General features: G+C 33.3%; 1 protein-coding gene across 2 annotated transcripts in view; it reads right to left on the reverse strand.

The window, feature by feature from the left end:
• The window catches only part of alg14 (ALG14 UDP-N-acetylglucosaminyltransferase subunit), a 19,846-nt gene extending 9,464 nt beyond the window's left edge, over positions 1 to 10,382 (reverse strand). For both annotated transcript variants that reach the window (XR_010893726.1, XM_067377172.1), the window contains exons 1-3: positions 10,043 to 10,382; positions 7,975 to 8,126; positions 7,465 to 7,587 (exon numbers count right to left, since the gene is read on the reverse strand). Coding sequence is in view for 1 of the 2 variants with exons in the window: in XM_067377172.1 (XP_067233273.1) it covers positions 7,465 to 7,587; positions 7,975 to 8,126; positions 10,043 to 10,199 (432 nt within the window). In the remaining variant the exon portion in view is untranslated. The remainder of the gene's footprint in view (positions 1 to 7,464; positions 7,588 to 7,974; positions 8,127 to 10,042) is intronic.
• Between the last annotated feature and the right edge of the window lie 6,885 nt (positions 10,383 to 17,267).

The following is a 17,267-nucleotide window of genomic DNA, read 5'->3' on the forward strand; positions in this document are numbered from 1 at the left end:
AGCTTCGTCCACTGCGCTTTCCAACAATTTCCAAATAAGGCTAAGATGAAACATATGGAGTGCTGGGTTGCACAGTCAAACAAAAAACCAACGTGAAGACTCAGAGGAACAGTAAGGAGTCTCTCTGGAATGTGTGGGACGTCCACCGCACAACATCCAGGCCCCCGTTATTTGTTATTGTAAATCGTACAAACCCCCTCCCCCACACACAAAATCTGCAGAAAGCAGATTCTTTAAATTGCTTTCCCGTGTTCATTCTCATTTTGAACTTGCGTCAATACAATTTGACTCACTCATGAAACAGACTCCTTTTTTCCGACAATCAGCATATCCGTTTTGTTTTATCAAGTTAAAAAGTTGTATCAATTACAAGCACCGTTGGGGAAAGTTACTTTTAAAAGTAATCCATTACAATATTGCATTACTCCCTAAAAAAGTAACTAATTGTGTTAGTTACTTTTTATAGAAAGTAATGTGTTACATTACTTTTGAGTTACTTTTTCTCATCTGGGCTGGGCTTTTTGTTTGTTTTTATAAAGAGGAGGTGGGTAATTTGCAAATACAGTACACTCGATGGAGGTGGGTAATTTTCGAAATTGTCTTATAAAGACATAGTATATACATTGTTTTTGAATTACCGTAAAGCATTTTGTCACTCTCGCGTGAACGTGAACATGAGGCGAGATTGTGTCGGGTCGATGCAGCTCAAGTTGCAAGTGCTGTATTCTGGCGTAGACGTGCCAGAGGGGGTTAGTGCTCGCCTCAAACACACCAGTACAAGTCAATTAACCATCGTAAGGACTTAGAAAACTATTTATGAAGGTAAAAAAAAGTTACTTAGTTCTGCTTTAAGGCCCTTTCACAGCAAAAAGTGAAATGAATAAGCCTCAGGCTGAAGAAAATGTAAATCCATGCCTGTACAGTAGAGGGCGCAGCTCAAACAAACAAGCCTTTCATTTTGTTGTAAATGTAAAAGTAATGTTACTTGAAAAAAGTAATCTGATTACGTAACTCAAGTTACTTTTTATAATGATTTACCCCCAACACTGATTACACGTATCAAGTGTAATCATGTAATATATATAGACTTTATGTAGCCCCACCCCTTTTCAACACTGCGCTCGCTGTGTTCTGTCTTTCGGTTTGTATTTCCGTATCATGAAAGTAAGATCTTACGGATGTATGAATGAACTGCTCATTTTAATATATTCCCAGTCTACTGACATTTGTTATGACATCTGCTTCAAACATTACAATGCTCATGATAACTTTTGCTAACTCTACAATAAATCCACTTCACCAGCTTATTACTCTTCGACAGCAATGCCATAGAATTATACAGAGCTACCGCAAAAACAGAAGTTCAAACACAAAATTCTAAAGTTGGCTGTGCCCTTGTTTCACTGGCGCATAAGGTCTATAGTCTTGACAGTTTGAGGTTTCAGACTTAGTCTATTCAAGTAAAAATTAGCTGTAATTATTATGCAAAGATATTCCTTGAAAATAGAAAATAGATTTTTAATGTTTTCAAAATAAAGACTTTTGCCACATACCAAATCTGACAAGTAAACAAACATAAGCTAATATTTACTAATAATAGTAAAGTTATACAAAGGTACACACTTCAGTCTAGACTGACGTATTGACATAAGCTGTAAATAACTGTGATCAGTAGTATTCACTATTAACTGCTCCTCATGGCATGCAGACACTTGGCTTGTGCTGACACATCTGGAGCTCATGAGTACCCATGACGCACTTATTTCCTTTTATGGCTAAAAGAGGACTGAATCCACCCCCTCTTCACCTCCGGATTTCAGACCTGACCCCCCATTTCCCCCAATTCCGCTCTGGTATGTGGACGAACAGGCCCCAGCCCCTCACTGAAATGCTCAAGTTTGGTTAAAACAAACAGCTGACATTTGCGTCATGCTGAAGGACGCTCCCTCACTGCGCAGACACAATAGGGGTGCCGGACCCCCTAAAGAAGATCTTACACATTGTCTCTTGGACTAAAAAGGAAATCCTGCTGTCACAGTCCGATGGTGGAACAAAGACCAGATGTACTTATATTGTAATCTCACATTCAAAATAAACAACAAAACTTAAACTTAACACATAAATTACAAAAAATATGAGTGATATCTCATTAAAACTCAAGAAATGCCATGCCATATTTCATCATAAAACATATAACTATATAAAAACTATTTATTTTTTATAATTATAAATAATAATAATAATAATGATAATTGTGTCCAGATAGAGTGATTTGTACTGTATAACAATTATGATACATGTTAATCTGAATAAATTAATGTTTTTATTGTTAAAACTAAAAGTATAAAAAAAAAAAAAAAGGTAATTAAAGCTGAAATAAAATAATATATACATATGTAATAATATATTAGATGAAAACTTAAATGAAAATTAGAAATATTGTCTGGGCAGCTAAAATTACTAAAACATAAAATGAAATAAAAATAAATTAAAGCTAAATAGAAATTTTATAAAAATATGTAATAAAAATGGCAAAGGCACAAAATTACTAAAACTGTAACATTAAAATGAAAACTGAAAAATATAAAAATAAAAGCTATATGAAATAAAAGAAATACTATAATAATATATAAATAACACAAAAAAATAACACTGCAAAGAAAGTTGCAATGCAAAAAAAGTCTTAAAAAAGGCATATAATATAAAATATATAAGATCTTACAATAAAACAAGGTAAATATATAATAATATAATAAAAAAACTTTCTATAAATATAATTTAAATTACTAGAAAAAATAATTCTTAAAAGAAAAAAATATTTTTTCTTTTGATTTTATAGAAAAATCTGACATTTCTTTCTGAGATGAAGCAAGTTTGTCTAAACTCTTATAATATGAAACTAACATGAGGTCCAAAAAGGCCCCAATCGTTCTTTTGTTGTCTAGAAATCTGCAAACCCCTTTCCCATTAAAAAAGCTTGCCTGACTGGAAAAGTGGGAAATGACGTCAGCATGAGGAGAGACGGCGCTAATTAGAGCTTAACAGAATACTAGTGTGGTCGTCCGTGAGAGATTAGTCTGGTTAGTTGTGACCTTTGAGCTCTACCGCTCGAGCACTGCAGCGCCGGCCGCTTAGTCATGCTCCGCCTCCTCTCAGCTGGTCTCCACAGCAACGCAGAAACCCGATGCTGCTTGGCTCCGACCCCACGGGGACGAGTGAGAGGAGTCAAGCAGCTGGGCCAAGGAGCCAGTCAGGTCTCGCCACATCCTGAGAACAAGACCCCTCGGCTGCTCCGCTCACAACCCTTCATTACACAACCACAGGAGGAGGAGGACGAGAGAGAGAAAGGGGCTCTGGATTATGGATCATTCCTGAATAAGGGCTTAAACGCTGCCCATCCCTCTCTTTTTTACTAAATCAACCCCCTCACTCACTCACTTTTTTTTTTTTTATCTATCCTTGAGTGTTTTCCCAGCAGCTCTCTCGCTCTCTCTCTGTGTCTGTTTCTTGCTGAAGACAAGCAGAGAAACAGCAGGATTAGTGTTTGCTTAGACAGCAGATAGTCTTCCAGCGGTAATGTGATAGTCTTATCACCTGCTGAAGGAAAAAATGTCTTTATCACCTGCTTAAACATTCCCAGTGCTGCTGTGTGACATGCACAACTACTGCGTTTGTGTTAAATAGATAGTTCATACAAAAATTAACATTGTGTCATCATTTACTCACCCTCATGTTGTTATAAACCTGTATGAATTTCAAAAGAAGATATTGTCCAAACAACATTGGATTAAAAGACATTTTGTGTTTTGCAGAAGAAAGAAAGTCTTACAAGTATGAAATGACATGAGGGTAAATAAATAAAGACAGAATTTTCATTTTGGGTGAACTATCCCTTTAATATTTTGGTAAAGGCCCGGGTATAGACCAATTTGCAGCAGACGTCACAGTTACGTCACTTGCAGCTGCGTGCACATAGCGGTGGCAGAAAAATAGTGGTAACAAGTGGAGGAAAATGTGCAAAATCCACAGAATAAGAGAAAAAAGTTTTGTTGTGCCTTTGGATGTCAGAATCGGAATGCCAAAAATATAGTCTTCATTTTTATAGAATACAGTCATTGAAGACGCCCTTTGAAGCTAAACGGAGACGTTTATGTTGCAAGTCACAGACTGGACTGATGAAACCTGCAATGATTAGTCTACTATTAAAGCATGAATTTGATGTAAACAGTAAGTCTATATAATATTCAAATATGCAGTTCATAGGGGACATACATAGTTACAGCATGAAAAAATATTTGAACCTATAACATTTTACATAGATATCTTTTAAACATAGCCTATAACAATTTTATTTCACAATTCTGACTTTTTTTCTTGCATTTGTATGTTTATATCACCAAATTTAGACCTTTTAACTCGCAATTGTACGTTTATCTCAAAATTCTGAGGGGAAAAAAGTCAGAATTGTGAGATATAAAAATGTGCAATTCTGAAGAATGAGTATATTTCACAATTATGTTTTTCCTTCTAAGAATTGAGATATAAACTTGGATTTGTAAGGGGGAAAAAATGCAGATTTGTGAGATATAAGCTCAAAATTAACTTTTTTTATGCTGTGGCTTCCCTGCTACTGCAGAACTGTCATTTTCTGCCACCAGGTAGGTAGGCTCCGCCCACAAAAAAACAATCGCTGTTAGCAAACACAAAATGGGTCTATACCTCATTTTCCGCGTGCCGCTCAAAGTATACTCATTTGGTTTGAGTGGGAAAAGACGCATTCGGCGCGTGCGCACTGCCTACTGGACTGCTGTTTTCAAGCGCTCAAGTCACGCGCACATACGCTGTTGTACGCGGACCCTCCTAATGAAAATTACGTCATGCGGACGTGCTTTAGGGATTTCAGGGTAGTTTTACAAGTACTTCATGTGAAAATTTGGTCTTTGAATGTGCAAATTTTAGCATAGCAGTTTCTTGTGCACTCATAAATAAACCTGCACAGAATCTGGACCTTAAAGTACGGAAGAGGATTAGGGCCAAGCAATAATAAAAAAATAAAACCATCTCGAGATTAAAGTTGTTCAATTTCGAGAAAAAAGTAGAGATAAAATGTTGAGAATAAATTCATTAAATTACGAGAAAAGAGTTGTTAAATTACAAGAAAAAAGTTGTTAAATTATGAGAACAAATTCGTTAAATTATGAGAAAAATGTTGTTAAATTATGAGAAAAATGTCGTTAAATTATGAGAAAAATGTCGTTAAATTTCAAGAAAAAAGTCGAGATAAAATGTTGAGAATAAAGTCATTAAATCACGAGAATAAAGTCATTAAATTACGAGAATAAAGTCATTAAATTATGAGAATAAAGTCATTAAATCACGAGAATAAAGTTGTTAAATTACGAGAAAAAAGTAGTTAAATTACGAGAACAAATTCGTTAAATTATGAGAAAAATGTCATTAAATTTCTAGAAAAAAGTCGAGATAAAACGTTGAGAATAAAGTCATTAAATCACGAGAATAAAGTCATTAAATCACGAGAATAAAGTCGTTAAATTACGAGAAAAAAGTAGTTAAATTACGAGAACAAATTAGTTTAATTATTATGAGAAAAAAGTCGTTAAATTTTGAGAAAAAAGTCGAGATAAAATGTTGAGAATAAAGTCATTAAATCACGAGAATAAAGTCATTAAATTACAAGAAAAAAGTCGTTAAATTACAAGAACAAATTTGTTAAATTACGAATTTGTTCTCATAATTTAACAACTTTTTTCTCGTAATTTAATGACTTTATTCTCAACATTTTATCTCGACAATTCTCATAATTTAACGCGGTTTTTCTCGTGATTTAACATGTTTTTTCTCAAAATTTAACAACTTTAATCTCGAGATGGTTTTATTTTTTTATTATTGCTTGGCCCTAATCCTCTTCCGTATTAAAGGGATAGTTCACCCAAAAATGAAAGTTCTGTCATCATTTATTCACCCTCAAGTTGTTCCAAACCTGTAAATAATTCTTTGTTCTGTTGAACACAAAGGAAGATATTTTGAAGAAAGTTTATAAACAAGCCACTTTGGGGCACCACTGACTTCCATAGTAGAAAAAAATAGTATGGATGTCAATGGTGCCCCAGAACTGTTCAGTTTCCTGCATTCTTTAAAACATCTTCCTTTGTGTTCAACAGAACAAAAAAAAAAATATATATATTTTTTTTTTGGGTGAACTATCCCTTTAATGTCAACATGCAATGGCATTTTACTTCCAAAATGTGACGCATTTCAAAGTGAAATGGGATATTCAATGACAAAAAAGGTAGGGCAGAATTTGATTTTATCTATCAGGAAATGCAGAAGTGACACAGTTGGAGGGGAAGGGTTGAAAAACGAGGGCTGAATGACATAGGCAGAAAAGCAAAGTTAATTCACATGCATGAAAGACTACGAAAAACAAACATTTGGTTTCCTTGGCATAACACATGCTGATGAATCATTCACAATAAAACCAGAAACATGCATTATGAACGGAAAATGTGTCAATTATGCAGACTAATCTGAGCATGTTTTCAGATACCAAGAGGTTGTAGTAAATACATTTTACCATATTTAAATCCGTTCCAAAGATTTTTCCACCACAATTAGTATAGAAACTGTAAAAAAAAAAAAAAAAAATACTGGGTGCTGACTTAAAATCGTAAAAACACATTGCTTTCTCTGGTCAAACCTTCTGCAGATTAGATTCTGCAGATGACATGAACGGAACTATAAATAATAGAGGGTGGATATATTTATAAAAAGCTGTTTTCCAAAACCGTGCACAGGATGTTTGAATTCTCAAGGTTATGGACTGGGCAAAAGACACCACAGTGTGAATCTGAAGGACAAACACACTTACAGAGACTTACTTTAGAAAAAACATTAAAGAATGATGAACAATATGGTACATTAATAATGCAATATAATAATATGTAAATTGAGCTGAATAATAACTGAATAGCTGGATTGACCTTATTTTATAATTGATGAATTTTACAACTTTAACACTATTATTTTCCTGTTTATTAATGGGAAGCCACTCTGAAACAATCTGTGCTGTATAAAGCACTATATAAATAAATGTGACTTATCTTGACTACTTAATAATATTTTCATATCTGGTCATGCAAACTAATATTCATCAAATTCATAAGTATGTTTGCATACTGTATATTATATATATATATATATATATATATATATATATATATATATATATATATATATATATATATATATAAATATCCATTTAAATTTGAATAAAAGGCTCTTATCATACTCAAAACAGAGCTGGGCTGCCCACAGGCATAATCTCATAAATATGTTATGATGTGCTATTTCTGGAGGGTGTTACACAGACATCCTGCAGAAAAGGGGAAATGAATACTTAATGAGGATATGATGGAGGGATGAATGAGAGGAGAAGAAACCCACCATATCCGGCTGAAGCCTAAAGACCAGCGGTACGGACGACATCAGAGCGCTCAAGGAACTCAGAACGGAGGAACTCCATGACTGACGCACCTCCCGACTGCGAGGAATCCAGTGGAGAGTGAACTGTGAATAGTAAATAAAGGAAAACGTGACAAATGTCAGGGTTTTAGTGAGAATATAAGCAGAAGATCTATCTATCTATCTATCTATCTATCTATCTATCTATCTATCTATCTATCTATCTATCTATCTATCTATCTATCTATCTATCTATCTATCTATCTATCTATCTATCTATCATTTCAAACCCACAGTCATATGAAACTACATGAAAAGACAAAGGAACTGCTGCCATCTGCTGGTCAAAGTAAGACAAACCCAATCAGAGTTTTTGAGTTTCACATGGGTTTGGATGGAATGATGACAGATTTTTCATTTGTGGGTGAACTATAACGCTTTAAATATAATATATTTAAAGGTATATAGATATGCTCAGTACAGATCCATCACCTGAGAGGCTGAATCACTTTTCTTCCGCTCTGATTCAAATGTTCGGATCTTCTCTTCACTCATTTTATCGGTGTCTGCGATCACATAGTGTCGAGGGGTATAAGACTGAGATAAACTCCCCAACAGACGGATGATTTCTGTTGTGTGTCCTCCTAAGTGAGACAGAAAAGAAACATTTAAATAATTATTGTTTAAGTATTGCTAGCTGGCAAACAAAAATGAATATGACCTTTTGATTAATATTAAAACAAGTTAAAATGTCCATAATATGTAAAAACGTGTGGTTGGCCTCTATTTTTTCAGCAATTTTAATCACATTATAGTTTAATAAATTTTGAGAAATTATTTTTATTCCGTTTTAAAGTACAAAAAAGTAAAATATATACAGAAACAAATCTAAAGAATTAAAAATCATAATATCACTAGGTTTCCAAAGGGGTGGAAAATTTCCATGGGAACCTAACCTGGGGAATTTTGAAAATATTCCAATTTGGAAACTTAACAGGAATTAATTGGAAATTGATTGGTAAATTTTTATTCGTCAATGAATCCTGAAAAAAGTATCACAGGTTATAAAAAAAAAATATTAATTGTTTGCAACAATGATATCAAATTACCATATTAGAGTGACTTCTGAAGGATCATGTGACACTGAAGACTGGAGTAATGATGCTGAAAATTCAGCTTTGATCACAGGAATAAATTTTATTTTAACGTATATTACAATAGAAAACCATTATTTTAAATTGTGGTTATATTTCACAATATTACTGTTTTTTTTCTGTATTTTTGATCAAATGTGCATGTTATGGACTGGGAGAATGCACAGTGCATGCAGGGGGTGTGGCCTCAATAGCCCTGCAGTAAGTAGTGTGCTGTGTGAATGTGATTGAGGAATGTACAGGGTAAAAATTTAACTGAAATTGCATTAAATCTGGTTGTTTTAAATCAAAATTATGCTGCAAGATATATTTTTTTCAACTACATTTAAGTACCCTGTCATAGGCTAACCATTAATTTAGCAAATTCCTTGTTTATTCCTGTTAATTCCCATATATTCCTGTTAATTCCCATGGAATGTTTCCAGCTTTGAAAATTCCCGGAATTTTGCAACCCTAAATATCACACAGGGTGAGTTTTTAATAATTTCGCTACTTTGGTTTGAGCTTATTTTCCCATCCCTTTAACTAACAAAAGCCAGTTCCTCCAGGAAGTGACATCATTTTGGACAAAAAACAACAGCACAAATGTCATTAAGCAATAATATTAATTGGAAGGCTGCTTGGTTAATATTTGTATCAATAACAAAACATAAGAAATACATTTTAAAAATGTTGCATACCATCTACCCTGTTAAATCAATCATTTCAAGATACTCTAATATTGATGATTTATGCTCCTTTTGTAAAAATGAGAAAGAAGTGTTAACACATTTGTTTTTTGATTGTAAAATTACCCAAAATTTTTGGAAAGAAATGGCAGAATTTATTTTTAATCTAGTAAAGGATAAACACTGTTTTTCTTTAAAGGATATTATTGTGTAATATGAAAACAATGTTAACAAAGGTCTTGAATACATTTTTAATTTATTCATATTGCTGGAAAAATTTTATATACATAAACAAAACTACTTAATTCATCCAATATTTAAGGTATTTTTAGTGGAATTTTATTGTTTTATATCTTCTCTGAAAAAAAGAAGTCATTAACATGTTTAAAATATTATGATATAATTTTCAGATCCCCTGTTACTAATTAATGTCACACTTTGCCTATACTCTATTTGTAAATTGTTCTATTTTCATTTAAAAAAATAAAATAAAATAAAAACTCATTAAGTATTAGCAATAGATTTTATTCACTTTGTGGTATTAATTAATGTGTGTTATGTTGCTGTATGTGCATGTACACTGCCATATATATGGTTATACACTATGCTACACTCACATATACATAAATACACATACTGTATACATTATACATATTATATATATATATATATATATATATATATATATATATATATTTTACTCTGTAAATGCAATTTGTTTGCGAGGTTGATTCTTACCTGATCCAGCCACCACCAGCACGGACACAGAACCCTTCTGTCCTGGTTTATATTCAGATCCATGTCTCAAAATCCCAAATAATCGTAAAATAAACACTGCTATTAAAACTACAGCAGTGAGAATGACACCACTCACCACAACATATAGTAATGCCATCAGTTTCCAAAATAAACGAGATCAATTGAGTCTCAAAACGTTAGTAAACACATGTTCGCCAAGAAAGAACGCACATTTATCACTTAAACTATAGTTTATAAACTAAAACTGGAATAAGTGCTTTTGAGTTTTAAGTTTTTAAAATGGAATGATCTGTACACGTACAGCTGCTACGGAAAGTCATAAGGGACATTCTTATATTACATGTTTACAGTGGAGTTAAGAAACAGCGACATCTATTGACCACTTTGAAAAGTGAATCCTCCGGCTGCAGTATTTTAGATTTAGATTATCACTTATTATTATTATTATTTTCAAACATTACTGCATTGTAGAAAGATACGTTCTTTTATTTAAAGACAGTTCATTTAATTTACATTGTGTTGTCACAATATGGGAAAAGTTGTCACAATGTAGCCTTTTATAGGCTTTTGAGTCAAATTTAAACAGCTCCGTGCATCTAAGCTAAAACTGATATCCTATGACGTGAATTTGAATGGCATTTCCTGAATCCAAAACCAAACAAAAACAATATGCTGCTCAGAATCTTTCCGATGAATGTATTCAGTATGTATTTATCTTCTCTGAGGTTCTGTGGGAAGTTCTTGTGTTTGTTGTCCCGTGGAAATGGTCCTCGGTTGTTTTGTCTATATAAGTGCTCCGGAAGTGCTTCACTTGAAAGCTTAACATGCCACTTGAACGTCTTGTAAACTGGCATGAATTAAATATTTACCAGTGGGAATTTATTTCTGCATGATTTAGTCTCATTATCACAGCTCGTTTGATATAAATGTTTGTCTGGCTTCCAGCCGAGTTAGCAGCCTATTCTGTCATCTCTATTGCAAAATGTCTTGAAGAAACTCCATGTATTTGTCATTGTCATTATATTATGTAATAGTAATGGCTCATTTGGCCTGTGCTATTGTAATCAGATGAGACACAGTATCAGTAAAACCTTTCACAGCAGCTCAAACTCCGACCACCCACAGCTGAGACTGGATTTATTAAGGGAACACTGTCAATTGCTATGACACTGTGTTCAACAATGCCTCTCAAGATGTCTTAAAACATGTTCAGGTCTTTTTTGTTTGTCAGTTTCTTCGTGTTTTCATGGTTTGTGATGATTTGATGGGCTGTGGCTCAGAGGAAGAGGATGGCTACTTTTCCGGACCAGGGCTGGGAAACATTACATTAGAGTTTCCTGATATAAATCAGCTCTTGTGTATATGTCTTGTCAGAACATAAGAAGAAGAAGAAGAATGAAATATTATTATTATTATTAGTTAACAGTAAATATAACACATAAATACAAAATACATAAATGCATTGTGTTCCCTTGTTCACCTGATATACAGTATGGTCCAAAAGTTTGGAACCACTAAGATTTTTAATGTTTTAAAAGAAGTTTCGTCTGCTCACCAAGGCTACATTTATTTAATTAAAAAATACAGTAAAAAACAGTAATATTGTGAAATATTATTACAATTTAAAATAACTGTTTTCTATTTGAATATATTTGACAAAGTAATTTATTCCTGTGATGCAAAGCTGAATTTTCAGCATCGTTACTCCAGTCTTCAGTGTCACATGATCCTTCAGAAATCATTCTAATATGCTGATTTGCTGCTCAAGAAACATTTATGATTATTTTCAATGTTGAAAACAGTTGTGCACTTTTTTTTTTTTCAGGATTCATTGATGAATAGAAAGTTCAAAAGAACAGCATTTATCTGAAATACAAAGCTTCTGTAGCATTATACACTACCGTTCAAAAGTTTGGGGTCAGTATGAATTTTTATTTTTATTTTTTTGAAAAGAAATGAAAGAAATGAATACTTTTATTCAGCAAGGATGCATTAAATCAATCAAAAGTGGCACTAAAGACATTTATAATGTTACAAAAGATTAGATTTCAGATAAACACTGTTCTTTTGAACTTTCTATTCATCAAATAATCCTGAAAAAAAAATATTATACACAAATATTTTGTACAATTGTACACATTAAATGTTTCTTGAGCAGCAAATCAGCATATTAGAATGATTTCTGAAGGATCATGTGACACTGAAGACTGGAGTAATGATGCTGAAAATTCAGCTTTGCATCACAGGAATAAATTACTTTGTGAAATATATTTAAATAGAAAACAGTTATTTTAAATTGTAATAATATTTCACAATATTATTGTTTTTTACTGTATTTTTAATTAAATAAATGTAGCCTTGATGACCAGACGAAACGTCTTTTAAAAACATAAAAGACAACTTTTGGACTGTACTGTGTGTATATATATATATATATTATCTATATTAATAATAATAATATGTGTATTTATTTATTACATATTTTATTTATTAGTAAATAATAACAGTTATTGATCAGAACATAATAATAATGATAATTAAATGTTATTATTCTTTATTGTTATTATTTAACAATAAATATAATACATAAATGGATTAATGTGTTCCCTTGATCAACCAATATATATATGATGGCATTTAAGCTTGAAGGATACAAAACAAATAACATGATATAATAATAATATATTATTATACATTATTATAATTATAAATAAATGCACAAATGGATATATTATTGTTTTCAATTGTTCACCCAACAACATTTATGATTATATTTAAATAATATTAAATAATAATATTTAAATAATAATAATTTATTATTATTATTTAACAATAAATATAATACAATAAATAAAAACATGAAAGAATAGATTAATCTCTTTCCTTTTTCACCCAGTTTACAATATATCATGATATTGGAATTTAAGTTAGAATATATTATTATTATTAATATTAAGTTAAAATAGATGTGATAATATGGTATTTTGTTTAAATTAAGGATTGCAGAAATGAGTACACCCTAGATTTAATTCAACAAATGTATAATATTCCAGCACTTAGTTTACCCTCCATAATTTTGAATATACTGCTCTGCCCCTTCTTGGCACGGAGTGTACAAGTTCATGACAAACTGTCACATCTGTCCTGTTTAACTCCTGGATGATGAACTCCTTAAATGCCCTAATCTTATGGGGAGTGTTGCTCAACTTGTCTCTACAGAGTCCCCCACAGGCGCTCTTGCGTGCAATACATGTCCACAGAAGGTTTTTCACCATGGGGGAATGCATATCCTCATTGTCATGTTGAATAAATGCCCAACAATGCAAGGAATGAGGAAAGGGTGACATCTTCTCTTTAAAGGTTGTGTATTAAATTACACAGTGGTGTGGGAATTCATGACAGCATTGATAAAGCACAACTCCCTCACACCTTCAGCACTCATACTTCCCTATATAAGAGCTTTACTAGCACTGAACTTTACTGTGGGAACCAGGCACTTCTCACTGTACTCCTCCTCTAGCAACACCATAACATTTTGTCACTGGGGCAGTACCCTAACGTACAAAAGTGAAAAGGTACATCTTTGTACCTTACTTACCCCTAAATATTAGTACCTTAAAGGTACATATTAGTACTTTAAAAGTCCATATTAGTACCTTTTTATCTTTGTACCATAGTTTACTGCCCCAGTGACAAGCACCGTGCCTTTTTTTTCTGACAGTGAGTGTACAAAAGTTCAAGAAAATGCCACCAGACTCACTGGGAAGTGCTTCATATGGCAACAGAACAATGACCCAAAACACTAGTACTGCCAACTCAATCAAGATTATCATGGTAAAGCTGAAGAGGTGACTAAAACTCCCCAAAACAAGCAACCATTGAATTGCTGATTTAAAGGCCTGGAAAAGAATTTCAAAGTGTGCAAGCAAGAGTCTGGTGATGTCTATGGGTCACAGACTCACTCCTGTGATTGCTTGAAAGGGATTTACAACTAAATATTAGCTTTTAAACTTTTATATTTGCTTTAAGTTAGACCATCCCAATACTTATACTCACATTAGGCAGAGGGTTGAAACTCTAAAAGTGCATTTTGCAAACATTTTGTAATTTAATAAATAATAATAATAATAAAATGTGACATTCTGTACTTCTGCCTGATATTAATCTTTTAATCATATTTATAGATGACTTTACTGTAATATTATGGAGGGCACTGAAATTAATATGTTTGGATTGAACTGCCAATAGTTTACGGCCTGTTTCGAGAATCAGTCATGCTCTGATTAATAACTCTGTCATGATGTTGGTTCATCTTCATTCAGTCATCAGCTCTTGGACTTCATTTACCCATTGTCTTATCTGAGTACAGCGAGATTCCCAGCAAAGCAGCCAAACTGGCTTTTTTAAAAAAGGGTCATTCTCAGGGCATAAGGTTTGCCTGTAATAATTCTTAAATGTACCACAAGGGGACAGACTGCACAGGGCATTTTGGTTCAAATTCCACAACACAAGCCCTTGGACTAAAACAGAGTCTGATAATTAGTGAAAGATACTTTGCTTTGATGTTAAAGATCATATATATCCCTCATAAATCTTCCTCTCTTCCACCCACCAGAGAATATCTGTTACAAGTTTTCCATGTCCATGTATGATAATGTTTATCATAAAAAAAAGCCTCACATCAATAACACAAGAATTTACAAGCTGTTTATGTAGAGAGACTCTGGCCTTTGCTCCACATTCCAGACAATTACAGCTTCCTTGATACAACCGGATATGAAGGCTGACCATTTCACACACACATCACTGACTTCATTTCTCTCACTGATTTCAGTCAATCATTTCTTACAACCTCTGCTCTCTGTCCAGCAGCACAGCAACATCATTTTAACTATTAATGAACAAACATACTATAGTATATGGGGATACTGGGGTTAGTTGTCACACAAGGATATATATCAGTTCAGTGCAAAGGGAGATATTTCCTTTTAAAGAATGCTCTGTTTAAGGACTACAAAAAAATGGCTGGTACTAGGGACTACAATAACTTCTTTCCGGGTTAGTGACATCACTAACCCTAAAATTTACATAAACCCTGCCCACAATCCTCATTTTGGCTGCGTGAGATTCCCCAGCTTTGTTTTTGTTGAGCAACCGAAGTGCGAGCTGTTAAAGCTCCGCCCTCTTTTGGAAAGCGGCAGCTCATTTGCATTTAAAGGGACACACTCAAAAATGGCATGTTTTTGCTCACACCCAAATAAGGGCAAATTTGACAAGTTATAATAAATGATCTGTGGAGTATTTTGAACTGAAACTTCACAGACACTTTTGAGGACACCAGAAACTTCTTGTGAAAGGGGCAAAATAGGTCCCATTTAAAAATGGGGCAGATTTTCACATATTTGTTATAGTTGTCATTTTATACATCTGAATCCATTTCTGCGGTTTAATATTAGTATGTTCCTTTTTTTATTTTTGCTGTTTCATGATTTTTGTGTGTGTGTGTGTGTGTGTGTGTTTTAAATTTGGTCAAAATGCTATTAAATAACCTATAGCACAATTTACAAACTGCTGTTTTGTGGGAAATGCCTGTTTTGACTGAGTTTTTTTTTTATATATATATATATATAGTAGGATTTCTATTTATAGCTTCTCATTGTGACAACTTTCTTCCTCAAGATAGTGAAAGTGTTTAAAATCATATTTGTTTGTATGTGAATACAAAACTTGACTTTAAAGACCTAAGAAAATTCACTAGAGTAAAAAACGTGACAACTAGCCTCAGTCTATTAAATCAGTTTTTTTTTTTTTTGTATTTTATTTACAAAAACTTGTTTGAAATTTCATTTTTGATTATTAGAGGTATCTCAGAGCAGATAATTTATTAACTGTAATTTGAGACTCAGATTTGAAAATGCTGAGTCAACCTGGCAGATCAAACACCAAACCAGTTTCCCTGGATTAATACATGCCAAGAGTCCTGTTGCAGGTTGACATCCTATTAGCACAAAGCTCCTATTGTAGGTGGATCTAGCAAAAGCACCACAGGGTGTATCCAGCCCTCAGGGAGCAATACTAAGCAGTCACAGTGGCCTTCGGAGAAAACACATGATTTCAGTAGTAAAAGGTGGGGATTGGGGACATGACAACAAGTTTTCATTGCTATGGCTAGGAACATGAGTCAATTATTACCTGGAAAAGATTTCGCCAACTTCCTGGCTTATTTGTTTCGGCTTTGTTTGTGTGTCTTTGCTTTGACTAGTGAGCAGGATGGAGCAACTTTCAGGTTGACACACCTGCATGCTGTCTGATGTGAGAGAGGGGTGACTGATGTTTCACATTGATAAAGGAGATAAAGGAAAAGTACCATGCCCGGCCTAGTCCCTCGATTCTGCATAAATCTTTTTAAGGAGATCAGTTGTGCTTCAGTGGATGTGGGCTTGTAGGTCACCCACCAAGGATGTGAGCTTAGAATCAATGGGATGGAGCAGTGTTTCAGATTGTTTACAACCGCCCAGGTGAAAAAATATTACAGAGTTTTTAACCATACTATAGTAAATACTATATTATAGTATTTACAACACTTTGTTAATGAATGCTACAGCATACTGTAGTAGTAACTATAGTTAACCGATAAACTGTAATAAATACCTTAGTATACTTAGTGAACTGTAGTGTATATTGTAGTATAATATACTACAATATACACTTAGTACAGTATTGGGTAAAGTAATTTGTTTATATATCTATAGTTGTTACATTATCACAGCAACTATAGAATTACCACAACAAATTAATTCAAGTACTTTACTACAGTATGGTTCAAAACACTAAATTACTATAGTATTTTTTTCTCCTGGGCGGTAACTCTCTGAACTATTCATTAAAAGAATCGTCTCTTAAGAGTCGTTTCGTGACGCCGGGCTGTATGATTCGCTGTATGTTTCTGATTCACTAAAAAGAACCGCCTTATAAGAATAATTTGTTCGAGAACCGAACTACATTGCATATTTTTGATCAGCTTAAAAAAACGCGCCTCAAGTTATTCATTCGTGAACTGGGTTAGACTAAATAGGTTTATCGTCGACATTATTTCACGGAACGGGGTATTTGTTGCATCACATTCAATACAGACTCTATGCATCTTGCCTTGCGCCGTTTTCCTCAAATAAGCAAGGAGTAAACACCTTTGATGATAGAAATA

The sequence above is a fragment of the Chanodichthys erythropterus genome, chromosome 23 (genome assembly GCF_024489055.1).
Source record: "Chanodichthys erythropterus isolate Z2021 chromosome 23, ASM2448905v1, whole genome shotgun sequence".
NCBI classification, from domain to species: domain Eukaryota; kingdom Metazoa; phylum Chordata; class Actinopteri; order Cypriniformes; family Xenocyprididae; genus Chanodichthys; species Chanodichthys erythropterus.